Source organism: Rhinoderma darwinii, chromosome 3, assembly GCF_050947455.1.
Source record: "Rhinoderma darwinii isolate aRhiDar2 chromosome 3, aRhiDar2.hap1, whole genome shotgun sequence".
Classification (NCBI taxonomy): Eukaryota; Metazoa; Chordata; class Amphibia; order Anura; family Rhinodermatidae; genus Rhinoderma; species Rhinoderma darwinii.
The window spans coordinates 206,096,581-206,116,395 of record NC_134689.1 but is presented as its reverse complement, the minus strand read 5'-3'; the positions used below and the strand labels follow the sequence as shown (position 1 = coordinate 206,116,395).

At 43.9% G+C, this 19,815-nt stretch overlaps 1 protein-coding gene across 2 annotated transcripts in view; it reads right to left on the bottom strand.

The window, feature by feature from the left end:
- The window catches only part of NAMPT (nicotinamide phosphoribosyltransferase), a 66,732-nt gene that overhangs the window by 25,978 nt on the left and 20,939 nt on the right, over nucleotides 1–19,815 (bottom strand). For both annotated transcript variants that reach the window (XM_075857282.1, XM_075857283.1), the window contains exons 2-3: nucleotides 16,926–17,082; nucleotides 6,986–7,089 (exon numbers count right to left, since the gene is read on the bottom strand). In XM_075857282.1, coding sequence (XP_075713397.1) covers nucleotides 6,986–7,089; nucleotides 16,926–17,082 — 261 coding nt within the window. The remainder of the gene's footprint in view (nucleotides 1–6,985; nucleotides 7,090–16,925; nucleotides 17,083–19,815) is intronic.

The following is a 19,815-nucleotide window of genomic DNA, read 5'->3' as shown; positions in this document are numbered from 1 at the left end:
TTCAGTAACCGTATGGGGGTATTATTCAGTAACCGTATGGGGGTATTATTCAGTAACCGTATGGGGGTATTATTCAGTAACCGTATGGGGGTATTATTCAGTAACCGTATGGGGGTATTATTCAGTAACCGTATGGGGGTATTATTCAGTAACCGTATGGGGGTATTATTCAGTAACCGTATGGGGGTATTATTCAGTAACCGTATGGGGGTATTATTCAGTAACCGTATGGGGGTATTATTCAGTAACCGTATGGGGGTATTATTCAGTAACCGTATGGGGGTATTATTCAGTAACCGTATGGGGGTATTATTCAGTAACAGTATGGGGGTATTATTCAGTAACAGTATGGGGGTATTATTCAGTAACAGTATGGGGGTATTATTCAGTAACAGTATGGGGGTATTATTCAGTAACAGTATGGGGGTATTATTCAGTAACAGTATGGGGGTATTATTCAGTAACAGTATGGGGTATTATTCAGTAGCAATATGGCGGTATTATTGGTAATGTTGGTCTTACAATCTATGTAAATTATTGTGGTGGGGGCTGTGGGGAAGTGTGAGTGGCAGCAGATGATCAGGCTAAGAGACAGTCTGCAGAGTGGCATGTGATGTACTTTGACATGTAGGTGATACTTACGTGTGGTATGTGGGCCCATAACTTGTGTAAAGCCCAGGGCCAAAGATCATATGAATCCACCACTGGCATCAAGTCAGCACAGGCAGACCACTACAATACAGCAGGTAGAGCAAAGAAACCAGCCCAGGACGTGCCGCTTCAAAACAGCGCTAAGCGCAATCCGTCCTGGACTGGCCTGAATGTAATTGCAGAGAGTGACGCCACAAATGAGACTGGCTGCCGAGGAGAGATATGGGGCCGTGCAGGGCAGACTGTACTATTTGCACTGCACTGATTGGCAGTAAGAATAATTCTTTAAATATTTTCCATACTTCAAACAGCACTTTTAGGCTATGTTCACACGGAGTATTTTGCCGAGTTTTTTGATGCAGAAACCGCGTCGCAAAACTCGGCAAAAACGGCCCGAGAACGCCTCCCATTGATTTCAATGGGAGGAGTCGGCGTCTTTTCCCCGCGAGCAGTAAAACTGCCTCGCGGGAAAAAAAAGCGACACGCCCTATCTTCGGGCGCTTCCGCCTCTGACCTCCCATTGACTTCAATGGGAGGCAGAGAAAGCGTATTTCGCGCTGTTTTATGCCCGCGGCGCTCAATGGCCGCGGGCGAAAAACGGCGCGAAAATCACCGCGAAAATCGGCGTGCAGGGAGAGGAAAATCTGCCTCAAAGTTCCAAACGGAATTTTGAGGCAGATATTCCTCCCCCGAAATACTCCGTGTGAACATAGCCTTAAGGCTGTGTTCACACTGAGTTTTTTGCAGGAGGAAAATTCTGCCTCAAAATTCTGTTTGGGATTTCGAGGCAAATTTTGTCCTTCCTGCACGTCGTTTGCCGCGATTTTCACCGCGTTTTTCGCTCGCGGCCATTGAGTGCTACGGGCGAAAAACTCTGCGAAATACCCTCTCTCTTCCTCCCATTGATGTCAATGGGAGGTCAGAGGCGTAAACGCGCGAAGATAGGGCATGTCCCTTCTTTCTCGGGAGGCATTTTCGGCCGGTATTTGACGAGTTTTGCGGAGCGGTTTCCGCGCCCAAAAACTCGTCAAAATACTCCATGTGAACAGGGCCTAACAAAAACATCAAATGCTTTCCTATTTAAAAAATGTATATATTGCGTGTTCGATGTGTAAAGCTAGGAATGAGGAAACTCCGATAGATTTGGGGGGGGGGGGGGGGGCGTCTTTTTATAGTTCGCCTCAGGCGGCAGACAGGCTAGGTTCACCCCTGTTTACACTGTACTAGCGATATAGTTGTATCGCTATGTGCAGCCACATACACAAACACTAACATTACTGCAGTGTCCTGATAATGACTATAAATCACTACCAGCCTGGACGTGATGTTTATTCAGAATCCTGTCACTTCTGAATCATTTCTGTGAGATTCCAGCAAGGCAAGCGTAATCTCGCGAGATTACAATGTAACCTGTCATTTCAAACGAGATTACGCTTGCCCTGCTGGAATCTCACAGAAAAGATTCAGAAGTATCAGGATTCTGAATAAACATCACGTCCAGGCTGATGTTTACCACATCCATGGTTTAAATTGGATCGTTTTTCTAAATAAAAAGCATTACGGTCACCTACATTATAGCGCCAATTTCCTTATATAGGTGATAGGGCACTTATAATGTGGTGACAGAGCCCCTTTACGGTAAGGGGTTCCGTCTGAGGTTTCCGTCGGGTTAACCCCTCAACGGAAAGGCAAACAAAAACCTTAGCTTCCGTTTGCATCACCATTGGTCTCAATGGTGAAGGAAACGTTGCTAAAGGTTTCCGTTGTTTTGACAATCAATAGCGCTCACATAATGCTGCACTAACCAGGTGTCGTGTGTGTGTGTGTGTGTGTGTGTGTGTGTGTGTGTGTGTGTGTGTGTGTGTGTGTGTGTGTGTGTGTGAATATGGAGAACGGAGCCTGACTGGGGTCGAAGAATAAGGGAAGCCATGCTGGTGTACTGTACAAGAATGAGATCGGGAGCTTTAATGGAGAGCCCTGCTGGGAAACAGGATTTAGAGGGGAGTCATGCTGGGGACCAGAAATTAGAGAGGGCCATGCTGGGGACTAAGAATGAGAGGGGGAACCAGGCTGGGGAGTAAAATTAGAGGGCTATTTATTTGTGTGCTGAACATGTTTGCAGACTGCATTAAAAAATACTTTTTCATTCTGTCTACTTTTTTGCTTTGAGAGGACCACCACCATAAAATACAATTTTTCTGTGCAATTAAGGGTGGCCGGCTCAGAAGGTTTCACTGTATTTTGTTTCTCAATGATCATTAATTGAAGATATAAGTAAAGACTATAGGCCTTTTTACACGGGCTAATAAATCAGGTGAACGAGCGTTTGTACGAACACGTGACCACGATCATTGCCCTGTTTAAAACAGGTCAGCGACCAGTCGATGAACAAGCAAACGCTCGTTCGTTGGCAGATTGCATCTTTTAAAGACATAAAATGTGGATGTCCTGCCGACAAGATGCTAATGTATGGGGACAAAAGATCGTAGTAACGATAGTCAGCATACTCCCAATAATTGCTCAGTATGAATGGAGCAAACAAGCTATATTGTCGATCAGTGTTTGTTAAAAGTGGTTAAAACATGGGCAAATATCTGCCTAAGTAAAACTGCCTTAAGGGTATGTGCACACACACTAATTACGTCCGTAATTGACGGACGTATTTCGGCCGCAAGTCCCGGACCGAACACAGTGCAAGGAGCCGGGCTCCTAGCATCATACTTATGTACGACGCTAGGAGTCCCTGCCTCGCTGCAGGACAACTGTCCCGTAGTGTAATCATGTTTACAGTACGGGACAGTTGTCCTGCAGCGAGGCAGGGACTTCTAGCATCGTACATAAGTATGATGCTAGGAGCCCGGCTCCTTGCACTGTGTTCGGTCCGGGACTTGCAGCCGAAATACGTCCGTCAATTACTGACGTAATTAGTGTGTGTGCACATACCCTAAGAATCAATCTAGATTTTCACATTGAGACAATCTTCAATAGTACCTACATGTCTTCCCAAAATGAAAGAAAGAGGAGTGACTGCCATTTTTTTTTATAGCATGCGTTTTGAAAGTTTGGTGCAGGGGAAATATTCCAATAAATAGCAGATCACAATCTCAAACTATTTGGGTTACAAACTCCCATTGCAAATCAACTATGGCACTTAAAAAGGTTATAGCCACCATTTGGAGGCCTTTTTATTTTATTTTGCAAAGCAATTGTGGATCCACTTTGACTCACCGTAACTGCGGTCAGCCGAGCGGTCTAGGCAGCTCAATGACGGATTAGTCTCAGAACAGCTTTCTGCAGCTTCTATGTACGGTAATATATAGAAACTGCAGAAGTAAAAACAGTGACTTTTTTTTTTTTTTTTTTTTTTTAAATAAATGTCAATTACAAAACCTTCGAGAAAAAAAAAAGGCAGCACTCCACATATGGGCAAATAAACGTTTTTTTGTTTTTTTTTGAGACCTTCTATCTGAAGAGGATGCAACGTTTCAGCTGGTCAATGCAGCCTGTGTCACGATCCACAAGTCGGATTCCTGGAGGCTGGCAACCTATTGACCCTTGTTTGGTCCAGACTTACTGTGCTGCTCCTACCTTCTATTTTGGACAATTACAAAACCTTGTTTTTAATCACTAAATAAAGGATTTCGACAAAAAAAAAACAAAAAACTACCGTACTAAACTTTTGATAAACACTAAACAATTTTGTGCCATTTTTGCTTTTGTTTATGCAACTATCCAAATAGATATATTTTTTAATGACATAACAGTTTCATACTGGCCACTAGAGCTGATATTTCCAGGCCCCTGTAGCTCACCTGTCATCTTTGCTGTATATACAGGCACAGGATGATGAGAATCATCTCATTATTGGGGGCAGGTTAATGACAACTCTATTATAGTACTGGAAGCCTAGATAAAGCACAATAGCAACACTATACATGATATACAAGTAAGGCTCTGTATGCATCTTCCCTGGTCTCTGCGGGAGAAGTGTGTATTCCATTAATTCTTGGAGACGGACAGAGAAATGTCCATATATTTTTTACGATTAAACTTTTATTTCAGCTGCCATAAGTCTATACATTACTTCCTGTGTAGTCAGTACAGCAAAGAAAAAAAGCAAGTGTGTGTCTCCAATATGGCTGGCCCAAAGGAGGGTTTTACAAAAAAAAAAAAAAAAAATTAAAATAAAAAAGCTACAACAACATTTAAAAAAGACCAAACACATTATTTAATCATCTATATACTTAAATCTAATGAACTAAACTAAAATTAAATACATGAGACAATTCCTTTAAAGGCTATGTTCATCTTTGATACTCATTTTTATTAAAACAAACATGAAAAACACAAAAACTTTCAGTGTTTAGTGCAACATTTTAATTACTTTTTATTAAAAATTATTTTTATCTGTATCAGTCAGGTCAGCGGCACTGACTTGTACAGTGTCAGAGTCCTGCGTGTCAGACCCGCTGACACGGAATCAGTCAGTCCTGCTAAACTGACGGATAAAGGTTTCAGCGCTAGATACAGCTGCTCCATATACAGAATACAAAGCAGCGGTATCTCAAAAAGTAAAAATAATTTTTAATAAAAAGTAAATTAGAAAGTTGCACCAAACACGGATACATTTTTATAAAGAATTATCCAAATCTGATAAAGTACTCCCATGCAGTTTATAGGGGATCTGTTGAAGGGAATGGGTCGTGAATGAAACTTTTTTTTTTCTTAAGTTACTTATTTCTATTATATCTTTACGTTTTCTGCTGTATTTTTTTCTTCTTCCACATGGTGGAAAGTATTCAAAATTAAATAATTTGACAGGTTTTCCTATGTTGGCCACCAGAGGGAGCACTTCCCAGAATTACAGCAAGGTGAATAAGGCAAAGCAACCTGACTCACAGCTGCTGTAAATGTGGGAGGGAATCTCACCCCCCCCCCCTCTCCTACAAGCCAGGAAAAGGTGTCTTCAAATTGCTAAGCAGTGTCCGGCTGCCATTTTGGGTGTGATTCTGCAGCTGGCACAAGCTATAGGACACACCAAAAGGCCAAGGGCATGTTCACACGCTTCCTAAACAAAGGGAAAACAGCTCCTGATTTTCAGCCATTTTTTAATCAAACTCGCGTTTTTGGCGTCGTTTTTTACGGCCGTTTTGGAGCTGTTTTTCCATAGAGTCAATGAAAAACTGCTCCAAAAACGTCCCAAGAAGTGATATGCACTTCTTTTTGGCGGGCGTCTTCTTACGTGCTATTTTTGGAAAACGGCCGCGTAAAAAACTCCCCGTTGGAACAGAATGCCGTATTTCCCATTGAAACCAATAGGCAGATGTTTGTAGGTGTTCTGCTTCCGATTTTTCAGCCGTTTTTCGGGACATTTACTGCGTGTGAACATACCCTTAGAATGATGAAAGTGAAGTGAACTACAGACACACACACAGACACACAGTCCGCACCGCTACATGCAGACACACAGTCCGCACCGCTACATGCAGACACACAGTCCGCACCGCTACATGCAGACACACAGTCCGCACCGCTACATGCAGACACACAGTCCGCACCGCTACATGCAGACACACAGTCCGCACCGCTACATGCAGACACACAGTCCGCACCGCTACATGCAGACACACAGTCCGCACCGCTACATGCAGACACACAGTCCGCACCGCTACATGCAGACACACAGTCCGCACCGCTACATGCAGACACTGGTAGGGATTTTACAAGGAACAGAAAGAAGCAACGGCCCTTAGAAGATCAGAACAAGCACGATATGTTATCAGCAGGAGCTGCGCTGATAATAAACCGGCAGGGGATGACAGATTCCACGGCTGCACTGCAGGTATCATCAGAAGAATACAAGAGCCGTTTAGGTCAGCTTGTAGTCTGCAAGGCAATGCATGGGCTGCCCGTCGGGGGTCACGAGAGCAGGGGGTCTGTGAGTGAGAGGGGGACAGAGACACACACTTTACCTGCAGCACAGCTGGTCTTCATAATGGCGCCTGTTATCTCCCTACAATCCAGATTCTCTGCTGTGTGACTCTGACCTGCGTCTACGCAGTACAGAGCCAGATAGCAGAGGCAATGGACGGGAGCCGTTCATTGTGCCCTATGCATTGTAGTTGCCTTATTCCATCTCTATATGTGTAGTTAAATCGAAACACACCGAGATGAAAAAAAAATGGCAGCCCCCATAGAGAAGTAAAAGTAAGAATACATTAAAGTAGCAAAACAAATAAATACAATTTTTGTTTACATTATATTAAAAGCAATATAAAAAAAAATCATGACACCTTCCCTTTAAAACAAACTAGTACAGCCATTATAGCCTTACCTCGAGAATGTAATTCCACCCAATCTCATTAAAAACATCGTCCTGGAAGTGCTCTCTATATACCTCTTTGGCTTCTTTAATTTTTTCTTTGGTCACCACTTTTCCTGTTGCAGAGAAACATGGAAATCAATTAAACCTTTAAAAAGATTTGCAGCTGTGGGTAATAAGTACACCCAATATACATATCAATTATAGTAGGCTTATTCCTACTTACTGAATGACATTTGCGGTAGTACGACAGATCGCCTTGCCTTTCTTTCCACATTTTAGGAGCTTAGTCAGCCATCTTGGGGTATGTTCACACAGAGTTTTTTTGCAGGCAGAAAATTCAGGCCATTTGCCACGCTTTTTGCTGCGTTTTCCGCTCACAGCCATTGTGCGCCACGGGCAAATACGCCACGAAATACGCTTTCTCTGCCTCCCATTGATGTCAATGGGAGGTCAGGGACGTAAACGCCCAAAGATAGGACATGTCGCTTTTGCCCGCGAGACGGTTTTTCTGCTCGCGGGAAAAAACGCCTGCGCCTCCTATTGGAATGAATGGGAGGCATTTTTGTCAGTTTTTTCGCGCATTTTCAGACACTGCTTCCGTGTCCAAAAAGCTCTGTGTGAACTGACCCTTAGGCCGGATTCACACGAGCATCCACAAAAGCTCCGTGTGCCATGAACATATGATGCGTGGCTGCGTGATTTTCACGCAGCCGCCATTAGGACACTGTTTTTAGGTTTGTAAACAGAAAAGCACGTGGTGCTTTTCGGTTTTCATTCATAGTTTTGACAACTGTAGCGCGCATCACACGGCAGTGCGTCCGTGTGCGGTTTTCACGCACCCATTGACTTCAAAGGGTGCATGATGCGCGAAAAACGGGCAGATATAGGCAATGTCGTGAGTTTTACCGCAACGGGCATATGCTGCGTGAAAATCACTGACAGTCTGAACGGCCCCATTGACTAACATAGGTCCGTGCAACGCGCGTGATTTTCACGCGCGTAGCACGGACGTATTATACGTTCGACTGAATAAGCCCTTAGACTGATAAATTTGTGGAGAATAAGGTGCTAGGCAGGAATTCTCACAATGCACACCTGCTGACCAAGTCAATAAATAGACCCGATACAGTCACATTATCCGCGATCTATTATGTCTTTTATGATTGTTATGTATGTTGCTTTTAGATGACAGTTTTAAAGAGGCTCTGTCACCAGATTATAAGTGATAATTTTTGAGCAAGTTATGAACAATTTTAGATTTATGCTAATTATTTTCTTAATAGACAACTGGGCGTTTAACTTTTTTTTTTTAAACATTTTTTTATTGTATTTTGTTTTTTTCTTTCCTTTACAGTTACAAGAAACCAAGTATGACATTGCCCATACCTTGGAGAAAGTACAGCTTTATGTACAACTTTGCATTTGTTGAAAAGTCAAAACCAGTTACATTGCATTTACATAATAGTTTCTATTGCATACTATCCAATAAAATTTGTAAACAAATAACTCAACAACTGTGGCAGTCTTTTTTAATATCTTCTCGTTATTTTCCGCTCTTATCACTTCATATTCCTCTACTCTATGTATTTCTGTCTAACTTCTCGGTATTCTGACCTTCAGCTTGCCCAAGGTCCCCTTAAGATCTTCTGTAAGATACCATTTAGTTTGCTGAAACCCTGCCATCACTGCCGCAATATCTAGGTCAGACATTTGTAACAAGAACATTTTTTCATTCTTTGTGTATTAATGCATCAATCCTGTCTGAGTACAGACAAATTTTCAATTGCTGAACTAGTTGTTCTAGTGTCGGTGCGTTAGCTTCCAGACAGTTTTTCAGTATACATCTTTTGGCTAGAAGTAATATTATGTGTGCTAGCGGAGGTATATATGTCAAGGTCCCGTCCTCCTCCGCGTCTATTGGCAGGGATCTGTCCCATAGTTTCGCAATATATGTTAGTATGTCTGTCCAGTATCTTTGTGTACCTGGACATACCCAGATGCCATGATACAAATCAGTATGTGGTTGGGCACATTTCGGGCACGAATGTAGTCGATCTGGTTCTCTACCATTAGGCGGCATGTTAAAAGCAAAAATGGCCACATGCATCAATTTAAACTGCGTCTCCCTCCATACCTCATTAATAACATGTTTCCTCACTGCTTTCCATCCCTCTAGTATTTGTGCATTTACATCTGTCGTTTTAAAAATGCGTCTCCAATAAGGGAATTGATTATTTGGTTCTATTTGTATGTAAATATCCTTCAAAGACTTGTAGAAGTCCGATAAGGACTTCCTATGCGGTTCTTCACCTACTAATTCATCAAATGGATTTTCAACAATTTCTCTCTCCAAAGTTTCCTACTAGCTTTGCACAGAAGGTTCTGACCTGCATGTATTGGAGAAAGTGTGTTGGCTGGATCCCAAATTCACTCACTAGTTTTGGCAACTTCTTTAACCTCGGTTCTGTTGCATGTAGTATGTGCTTTACTGTGGCTATCCCATTTTGTTTCCATGTCTTAAAGAGGCTCTGTCACCAGATTTTGCAACCCCTATCTGCGATTGCAGCAGATCGGCGCTGCAATGTAGATTACAGTAACGTTTTTATTTTTAAAAAACGAGCATTTTTGGCCAAGTTATGACCATTTTTGTATTTATGCAAATGACGCTTGCAAAAGTCCAACTGGGCGTGTTTACAGTAAAAGTACAACTGGGCGTGTATTATGTGTGTACATCGGGGCGTTTTTACTTCTTTTACTAGCTGGGCGTTAGGAATGGGAGTGTATGATGCTGACGAATCAGCATCATCCACTTCTGTTCGTTAACACCCAGCTTCTGGCAGTGCAGACACACAGCGTGTTCGAGAGATCACGCTGTGACGTCACTCACTTCCTGCCCCAGGTCCTGCATCGTGTCGGCCACATCGGCTAGTTGATTCTGCAGCAGCATCAGTGTTTGCAGGTAAGTAGCTACATCGACTTACCTGCAGAATCAACTGTAGCCTCTGGTGCCGATGTGTCCTCGCTCGTCCGAAACGATGCAGGACCTGGGGCAGGAAGTGAGTGACGACACAGCGTGATCTCTCGAGAACACGCTGTGTCTGCACTGCCAGAAGCTGGGCGTTCTGAAGAGAAGTGGATGATACTTCTATACACAACGCCCAGCTAGTAAAAGAAGTAAACACGCCCAGATGTAACGAACACAATACACGCCCAGTTGGACTTTTTCTTTAAACACGCCCACTTGGACTTTAGCAAGCCTCATTTGCATAAATACAAAAACGGTCATAACTTGGCCAAAAATGCTCGTTTTTTTAAAATAAAAACATTACTGTAATCTACATTGCTGCGCCGATCTGCTGCAATAGCAGATAGGGGCTGCAAAATCTGGTGACAGAGCCTCTTTAAATAGACTACAGGATCTCCCGGCCAGGAACTGTATATGCGACCATAAAGGATAGTATTTAGACAATTGGAAAGATAAGCCCTGTTTTTTACTCACTTCCTTCCAGCACATTATAGTGTCTCGTAGTATAACGGAAGATTTAACATGGTGTGGGAGGTACATAAGTTGTGTGTGCAATAAAGCTTGGAGATCACATTCTCCCGCTAGTGCAGACTCCAGTCCCGGATTGGAATAGTGGTTAGTTTTGTGTATTCAGTCCAGAAAATGTCGGAAAAGACTAGCAATATTATATCCCCTCAAATGCGGAATGTTCACCCCCCCCCCCCCTGCCAGTGGTATCCCTGTAATTTAGCGAACGCTATCCTGGGGCATTTATTTGACCATATAAATTTTGTTATAGCGGAATTAAAATCCTTGACATCCTTATGTTTCAGTAGAATAGGTAATGTCTGCAATGGATACAATAGTCTAGCGAAGGATATCATCTTGACCAGATGGCATCTGCCAAACATGGAGAGAGGCAATGTTTTCCATCTTTGCAGTTCCAGCTTTATTTTGCGAAAGATGGGTTCATAATTCAGGTGGCACAAGGTTCCCGGGGTTCGCCCAATCCGGATCCCCAAATATGTTATCTGCGCTTTTGCAATTTTTATACCTAGTTGCTGGAGGCTCCTATCTGCTGTATGATTATGCAATGTTAAACCTAAGAGCTTGCTTTTGAGCGGGTTAATTTTGAGGCCCACAAATGACCCATAATTATGAATCACCTCAAAAAATTTTTGGTAGATGTCTAGACGGGTGAGAGAAACAGCAGAATATCATCTGCAAAAACTGCAGATTTAACTTCCACCTTGCCCACTTGTATGCCAGAATATATCTGCCCATGTTCCAAGACATGCACCAAAGGCTCCAATGCCAGGTCAAATAAAAGCGGCGACAAGGGGCAGCCCTGCCGCGTTCCTTTGTGTAGCCTAAACGTTGTCGATCGAAATCCCGGTGTACAAACAGCTGCCGTGGGGTTATTGTATAACGCTTTTAGATATACTCTAAATTCCCCTTGTATGTTAAATTTATCCAGGACCATGTCCAGCCATCGCCACTCAACATTATCAAATACTTTCTCAGCATCCATTAGCACAAGCGCCGATTGATTGAGCGGTGTTGGCCGAGCCACCGCCCCGTTCATGACTCCCAAAACTTTCCTAATATTCGTGACTGCTGATTTACCCTTAATAAATGCCACTTGCGACGGACCCACCAAGAGAGAGGCATTAGGTGAGCAAGTCTGGCTGCCATAATCTTGGATATCAGCTTGAGGTCCTGATTTATTAATGATATGGGCCTGTATGAGCTCGGTAATAAGAGGTCTTTTCCAGTTTTGGGTAGGACCCGGATGTAGGCCGTATTCGCTGCAGCCGGGATGGCTCCACCCTTCATCAGGGTGTTAAAGTATGATAGTAACGTCAGGGTTATTTGCTCCTGTAGTATTTTATAGAATTCCGCCGGGTAGCCATCAGGTCCCAGCGCTTTCCCATTTGGTAATGATTTTATAGTTAGCTGCAATTCCTCTAGTGTTATTGGTGCATTCAGGTCATCCAACTGCCCCTGGTCCAGAGTAGGCAAGGTCAGGTTGGATAAGAACCAACTGCCCCGTGTATCTCCAGGCACACTAGAGGTCGCATAGAGCTGCTGATAGAAAGCTTGGAACATGCCATTCATCTCTCTAGGATCAGCTCGAATACGGTCCTCATGATCCCTCAGTTTAGTAATGTGTATGTGGACGAAACCCTCTAGACAATACTGCCAGCATCTTTCCAGCCTTGTTGCCAAACCGAAAAAGTTTGGCCTCATAGATTGATCTCCCAAACTTCTCCTTTTAGTCCAGCCATGATTCAAATTGTCTTCTAGCGTCTATCCATTTGTGTTTTTTATCAGAAGGGTCAGCCAGAAAGGAGGAATATGCCACTCTAAGACGGTCACTGCTTTCTCTGTATTTCTGCTGTGTCTGTTTTTTCCTGAATGTGACATACGATATGAGCCTCCCTTGTAAGACAGCTTTAGCAGTCTCCCAAAACAGCGCCTGGTCAGTAGCATGTTCCGCATTATCACTGGCATATTCCAACCACCATCCCCTTATCCGCTGTTGAAAGTCTCCGTCATCTGCTAGACTGGAAGGGAATCTCCATTGAATAAACTCCCCCCTGGGATGTGCATCTGTCAGCACTAGCCGTATTGGTGCATGATCAGATATGATCATATCAGTGATGTCTACCTGTTCTACCCGTTGCAGTAAATGTTTGCTTAAAAAAAATTTAATTATTCTAGACCAGGATTTGTGGTATGGAGAGAAGTAGGTGTATTCCCCATCAGGATGGCTATATCTCCAGCTATCAATTAGTTGTGTGGCGTGTGAAAATTCAGGCAATATGCCATCTGTGACAAGTGCCAACGCATGGGTATTTCGTTTCCTATCTTCAGCTGCACATTGTACTGAATTAAAGTCCCCCCCTACCAACTTCATTGTACAAGTGTCAGCTATAATTGAAGTTTGGAGGTTCTGAAAGTAGGTGCGATTGGTTGTGTTGGGTGCGTATATATTGTACAAGCTAACTTCACCCAATTGTGTTTCTAGTAGGATTTGAAGTATTCGTCCCTCAGTGTCTACATATTTCGAGTGCAAAGTGGAAGCAAAATTCTTGTGTATTAAAATCAATCACCCCATATTTTTTTTTTGAATTGCTGGGGAACCATAGACATTTCCCACCCAAAATTTACGCATTCTAAAAAAATCTTTTTCTGCCAGGTGCATTTCCTGGAGCAAGGCCAGGTCAGCCTTCATTTTACCGAGATGGCGTAAGACCATCGATCTTGTGTGGGGATAAAAGCCCCTTAACATTCCATGTCACTACTTTCATAAAAGGAATTTAAATTGAAGTGATTTCGTTGTCGGACCCTGCGTCTGTGACCCATAAGAGGTGTTACATGCTAATAAGGAATAGATGAGGAATCTTAACTCCGTGGAGTTCAACTCAATTGAACGAATATGACCACCATTCAACCATAGAACCCAACTATTAGTAAACAACTTAACTTTCCCCGTGGTCATCGGGGAATCCCAACTCCTCCCTTCATTTTTACTCAGGACTTCTCTTTTTTCTGTCATGTGACTTTCTCTAACCTACTTCTAGTTATGGCCTAATCAACAATCCAGATTTTACAATACATCAGCAGTCCATATGTTTATGTATATTTCTGATTTAAACTTGTACCACTATTGTTTTATCGTTAAGCATCGACTAGTGTTACATATATCTAATAACAGACAAATCAGTTCCAAATTCAGTCATCTTTGGTACTCACGACTGTCAACCTAGGAGTCGACCCGTTTGTGGTTCTGGGGGATCGCTACCCGTGTCTTGGGGTCTGCGGCAGTCTTTTTTCTTTGGGCGGGTGTCCCTTTGGGTGTGGTGTGTTCTGCTACAAGCGTCCTCCAGGAACGCTGCCATCCGCTGTTGAAGGCACATGGTCCTTAAGTATATCTCTATACACCGCTTCTGCTTCCTGGTGATCCGTATAGACTTGCATGGTACCGCTTGGAGTTGTGACTTTTAACGTTGCCGGATATTGTAGTTGGAACTTCATTCCCTGGTTGTGGAACGCTGTGCAGATTTTGCTAAATAATTTTCGTTTCTTTGAGACTTCCGCTGAATAGTCGCCAAACAGCATGACTGACACCATTTAATTTAGTCGGTCCTCCTCTGGTCTTGTACAAGCGTAGCAGTGTTTCTTTATCAGAGTAGTCAAGATAGCGTACTATAACTTGTCGAGCTCTCTTCGTTGGGCCTTGGTGTTGTGATAAATTCTGCCTGTCAGGGCCCACTCTATGTGCTCTTTCGACTTTGCACGGTCCTTCCATATTCAGCGTCCTCGGCAGGTCATATTTACAAAGGCGTTTTAGTTGTGTGGCCGGCACGGATTCTGGTATTCCCACTATCCGAACGTTATTTCGTCGCGACCTATTCTCTAGGTCATAAATTTTGGAAAGCATCTTTTGTTTCTCAGCTAATAGTTCCTGTATTGTGCCATGTGTATCTGCTGCGTCATCTTCTAGCAGCGATATTCTTTGTTCTACTTCGTCTAAACGTATGCCATGTTGTGACACTTCGTTTTGCAGTGCCTTCAGTGAGGCTGATATGGTATCGCCCAGTGTCCTGGATGTCTGGTGTAATACGTTTTGCTACTTCAATGGCCAACTTCCTGTAGTCTATCATTGTCGAATACGAGGTCCCCTCCCCCCCTTCCTCGTCCGACATTATATCTTCTTGGTCTGAGGATGGGCGACTCACTACCTGCTTCTCTTTCCGGGTGACCGGTGGCATCGTGTCTGTTTTCAAATTTGTGGTAACTCTCTCTAAGGGGGGGATTCACACGAGCGTGTATTCGGTCCGTGCGGGCCGCGTGGTTTTCACGCGGCACACATGGACCAATACAAGTCTATGGGGCAGTACAGACAGTCCGTGCTTTTTGCGCAGCGTTTGTCTGCTGCGCAAAAAGCGCGACAGGTTCAATAACTCTGCGTATTTCGCGCATCACGCACCCATTGAAGTCAATGGGTGCGTGAAAACCACGCAGGTTGCACGGAAGCACTTCCCTGCGAACCGACTGAAACAGCGCACCAGCTGTCAAAAGGATGAATGTAAACAGAAAAGCACCACGTGCTTTTCTGTTTCCGAACATCCAAACGGAGTGTCTTTGCGATGAGCGAAGCCGGACAAGCGAACCGAACTTCACCGGGTTCGGTCGAACTCGTTTTGGCCGAACCCGGCAAAAAAATTATCGGTACGCGACGTCAGGAGATAGTCACTGTCCATGGTGCTGAAAGAGTTAAACTGTTTCAGCACCATGGACAGTGACTACCGATCCCAAAAAACATGAACCTGTAAAAAAAAAAAAAAACGAAGTTCTGACTTACCCATAACTCCCGGCTTCTTCCTCCAGTCTGACCTCCCGGGATGACAATTCAGTCCAAGTGACAGCTCCAGCCAAATCACAGGCCAAGCACAGGCTGCAGCGGTCACATGGACTGGCGCGTCATCCAGGGAGGTGGGGCCCGATGTCGAGAGGCGCGTCACCAAGGACGCATCACCAAGGCAACGGCCGGGAAGTTCTCGGTAAGTACGAACTTTTTCTTTTTTTTTCAACAGGTTTTTCGATATTGTGTTCGGCATTCACTGTCGAGGGTGCTGAAAGAGTTAGCTCTTTCAGCACCTTGGACAGTGACGGCCGTCGACTAGCCTCATCTCTTTGATGGCGGCTGCGCGAAAATCACGCAGCCGCGCATCAGACACGGATGACACACGCAGCTGTCAAATGTTTTTTGCGCGTGCAAAACGCAGCGTTCGTTTGTCTCTGCCCTAAGGGTGAGTCCTGATTTTGCCAGGGTATGTGTGCTGCAGGAGGTTAAAGCTGGCGCAGCACGTGTCCGAGGCGGCGTGTAGCAGGGAGATGGCGCTCTCTCTCTACCAATGTGCTGTTCCGGTATTTGGCGCCAAAATGAGCAGTCCGCTTTAGTGAGGTATATAGGAGTTGCATGGTACCGGTTACGTCAGTCAGTCGTGCCTTGTCGCTATCCGGTGCTGTGAGGGTATTACACCGCGACTCCCCCGTGGCCTGCTCGGAGGTGTTCTGGGCACACCGTTAGAAACCTCCGGTAAGCGTGGGGAGATGGCTGTCGATGCCGGAATTCCCGGAGTTAGCCTGCTGCGGGTTGTGGGTCTGATGCCGACACTCCTGGTGTGTTTTGAGGGTTTGCTGGATATAGTAGTCGATGTTTTTGCAGCGTAGGTCTGGAGAGCTCCTTTCTCCTTCCTCAAATGGCAGCGCCAGAACCGGAAGTCGTTTTTTAACTTTTGACCAAGTGGGCGTTGTGGAGAGAAGTGTATGACGCTGACCAAATCAGTCTCATACACTTCTCTTCAGTCATGGCCATTCAGTCCATCTGTACTCACAGCACAGCGTGATCTCGCGAGATCGCGCTGGGAAGGGACTACAGAATGGCCATGGCTTAAAAGTGTATGACGCTGATTGGTCAGCATCATACATTTCTCTGCACAACGCACACTTGGTCAAAAGTTAAAAAACGCCAAGTTGGCCATTAGGAAACCAATTAGCATAAATCTAAAATTGCTTATAACTTGCTCAAAAATGATTGTTTTTCAAAATAAAAACCACTGTTATCTACATTACAGCGCCAATCACATTATGTAGCAGATAGGGCACTTAGAGGCTCGATCACCAGATTATAAGTGCATCTGTCTGTTTAATCTCCACACTATAACCATTACACTTCGCTCTCGAATAAGTAATACAGAAGTTATGTTTGAGTATGGAGTAGCACAAGAGCAGTGAACAGACCATGGAATGTAGAGTTATATATTTCATAGATGTTTCACGGAGATTCGCTGTAGGATTTTGATTTCAGGGTATGAAAAAAAAAAACACCAAAACAAACAATACAGCACCAATTGTTTCAAACCGTGGCCATACCTTTCATATACTTCTTTAGAATGTACTGCAAACCATAAAAGACTGTTTCTTCATATTTCACCTTCCTAAACTTGGAGTTTTCGGTCTTCTTTTCCCGACACTCAAAGTATGAATATACTTTGCTTGTATTTGGTGGGTACTGTTTATAATGTGTAACCTTGCACAAAGAAACAGAAAAAATTATAACAATACAAACATAAAACATTTTTCTTCAAAAATCACAGACAGTTAAAAGATTACATTCAAAGCATGATGAACGTGGGCAGTAGGTCTAACAATTTTACAACTTAATTTTTTGATAGTAGCTTCATTTTATATTTTGGATGCATTGGAGCAATAATAGAAGAAAAAAAAAATGGTTGTTCCTATGTAGATTCTGGGAATACCCCTTTATTGAATTTATTACCTATCGACAGGATAGGTGATAAGTGTCTGATCGCTGGGGGGCCCACCATAGCCCCCTGTTCCTCCTCATTGCACAACTGCAGTCTTATGACACTCCGTTTGGATGTTTGTAAACAGAAAAGCACGTGGTGCTTTTCTGTTTACATTCATAGTTTGACAGCTGTTGCGCGAATCACGCGCGTCATACGGAAGTGCTTCCGTGTGGCATGCGTGATTTTCACGCACCCATTGACTTCAATGGGTGCGTGAACAACGCACAAATATAGGACCTGACGTGAGTTTTACGCAACAGACTCACGTTGCGCAAAAATCACGGACTGTCTGCACTGCCCCATAGACTAACATAGGTCCGTACGACACACGTGAAAATCACGCGCGTTGCACAGACGTATTACACGTTCGTCTAAACAAGCCCTAAATCTGGAGACAGCCGAGTTCAGAATCTTTTCATTAGTCCCATAGACAGTCAATGAAGTGGCAGGGCTCATGCTTGTCCGCGGCAAAAAACAAGCTCCTCCACACTGCTGGGGAGGTTGGGGGTACAGTGAATAGTAACAGAGGTCTTGGGATCCCCATTCTAGTTATAGGTGGGGTGTCCCAGCAGAGGTGCTTCCAGAGATCAGACAGTGTAGATAAGCGATAGGTCTACCTTGGCACAACACCTTTAACTATGAAAATAATAACTATATTATACTTCCTAAAAAAAATAAAATAATAATTTATTCGGAAAATATATACATTAGAGCAGTTTTTCAACCTTTTTATGGCTCGAGGCAACCCGGGGGGAGAACGGCTAAAAAAAACAAAACTAAACAAGCGCTACACTCTTAGGCCTTATTTACACGAGCGTAGTTCACGTCCGTAATACGCGGGTGAAAATCACGCACGTCGCACTGACCTGTGTAAGGCAATGGGGACATTCCGTGTTTTTCACGCAGCGTGTGTCCTCTGCGTGAAACTCACGACATGTCCTATACTTGAGCGTTTTTTGTGCACTGAAGTCAATGGGTGCGTGAAAATCACACGCAGCACACGGATACACTTCCGTGTGCTGCACGTGATTCACGCAACAGTAGAACAAGAAATGAAGGGAAAAATAAAACCTCCTTCATTTCGATTTCTAAACCTCAAAACGGTGTGTCATAAGCGTGAAAATCACGCAGCCACACATCAAACACTTATGACACACGGAACTGCAACGCGCAAAACACACACACATTCGTGTGAATTCCGCCTTAGGGTATGTTCACATTGGGTCTTTTTGGAAGGCAGAAAAAAAAAAAAAATCTGCCTCAAAATCCCTTCAGGAGTTTCGAGGCAGATTTTTAATTGACAGCATGGTTTGACGCTTTTTTTTTTTTTTTTAAGTGGTGTTATTTGCTTGCGTTTTTTTTTTTTTTTGATTCGTTGAAGCGAATACAAAAACGTCACGCAAAAAAAAAACACTTGAAGACCATCAGCCCCCCCACTGGCGGTAGAACGGCCATCAACCCCCCCCCTCCACTGGCGGTAGAACGGCGATCAATAGAAAGTCTATGAGCCCGTAATCCGATACATCGGATTTCCGGAAAAAGCCGAACAGATACGAAGCGGCTTAGCGCTCACACGAGTCCTTCAGCTGCTTCGTTTTAGCGATCGGTGGGAGTCTGTGCTCGGACCCCCACCAATCCAAACTTCTGACATGTCACTATGACATGTCAGAAGTTTGTTAAATCGTTTAACTACATTAACAAATCTCATACACATGCTGAAACTATTTCTATGTGCAAATTGACCTCTGATGCAGATTTTAAATTCCACAGTATATCAATTTTTGTTGCAGATTTTCACCAAAGACTTCACTTCTTTCAATGAGAGGTGAAATCCGCAAAAATGTATTTAGCAAAACGTGTAACATTTTGCTGTGGATATTACCGCCATGTGCGGACTTACCCTAAGGCCTTATTCCCACGAACATGTTATACGTCTGTGCTACGCGCGTGATTTTCACGCGCGTCGCACGGACCTATGTTAGAGAATGGGGCCGTTCAGACTGTCAGTGAATTTCACGCAACGTATGTGCACTGCGTAAAACTCACGACATATCCTATATTTGGCCGTGTTTCACGCAGCACGCACCCATTGAAGTCAATAGGTGCGTGCAAATAGCGCACGGCACACGGAAGCACTTCCGGGTGCCACGCGTGATGTGCGCTACAGTAGGAAAATAAATGACTGAAAACAGAAAAGCACCTCGTGCTTTTCTGTTTGTAAACAAACATAAAAACACACTGCGAAGATCACACTGCCACGCATCATATGCTGCTGACACACGGACCTTTTGCGCGCGCAAAACGGACACGTCTGTGTGAATAAGACATGGGCAGACATTGTCCACGTTTAACCACCTTTAACGAGCGGTGAAAACAGCTTGTCGATTGGTGCTAGTTTGCTCCCTTCAAACCGAGCAATGATCGTTTAGGATGAGTTCACATGTCACAGTCAA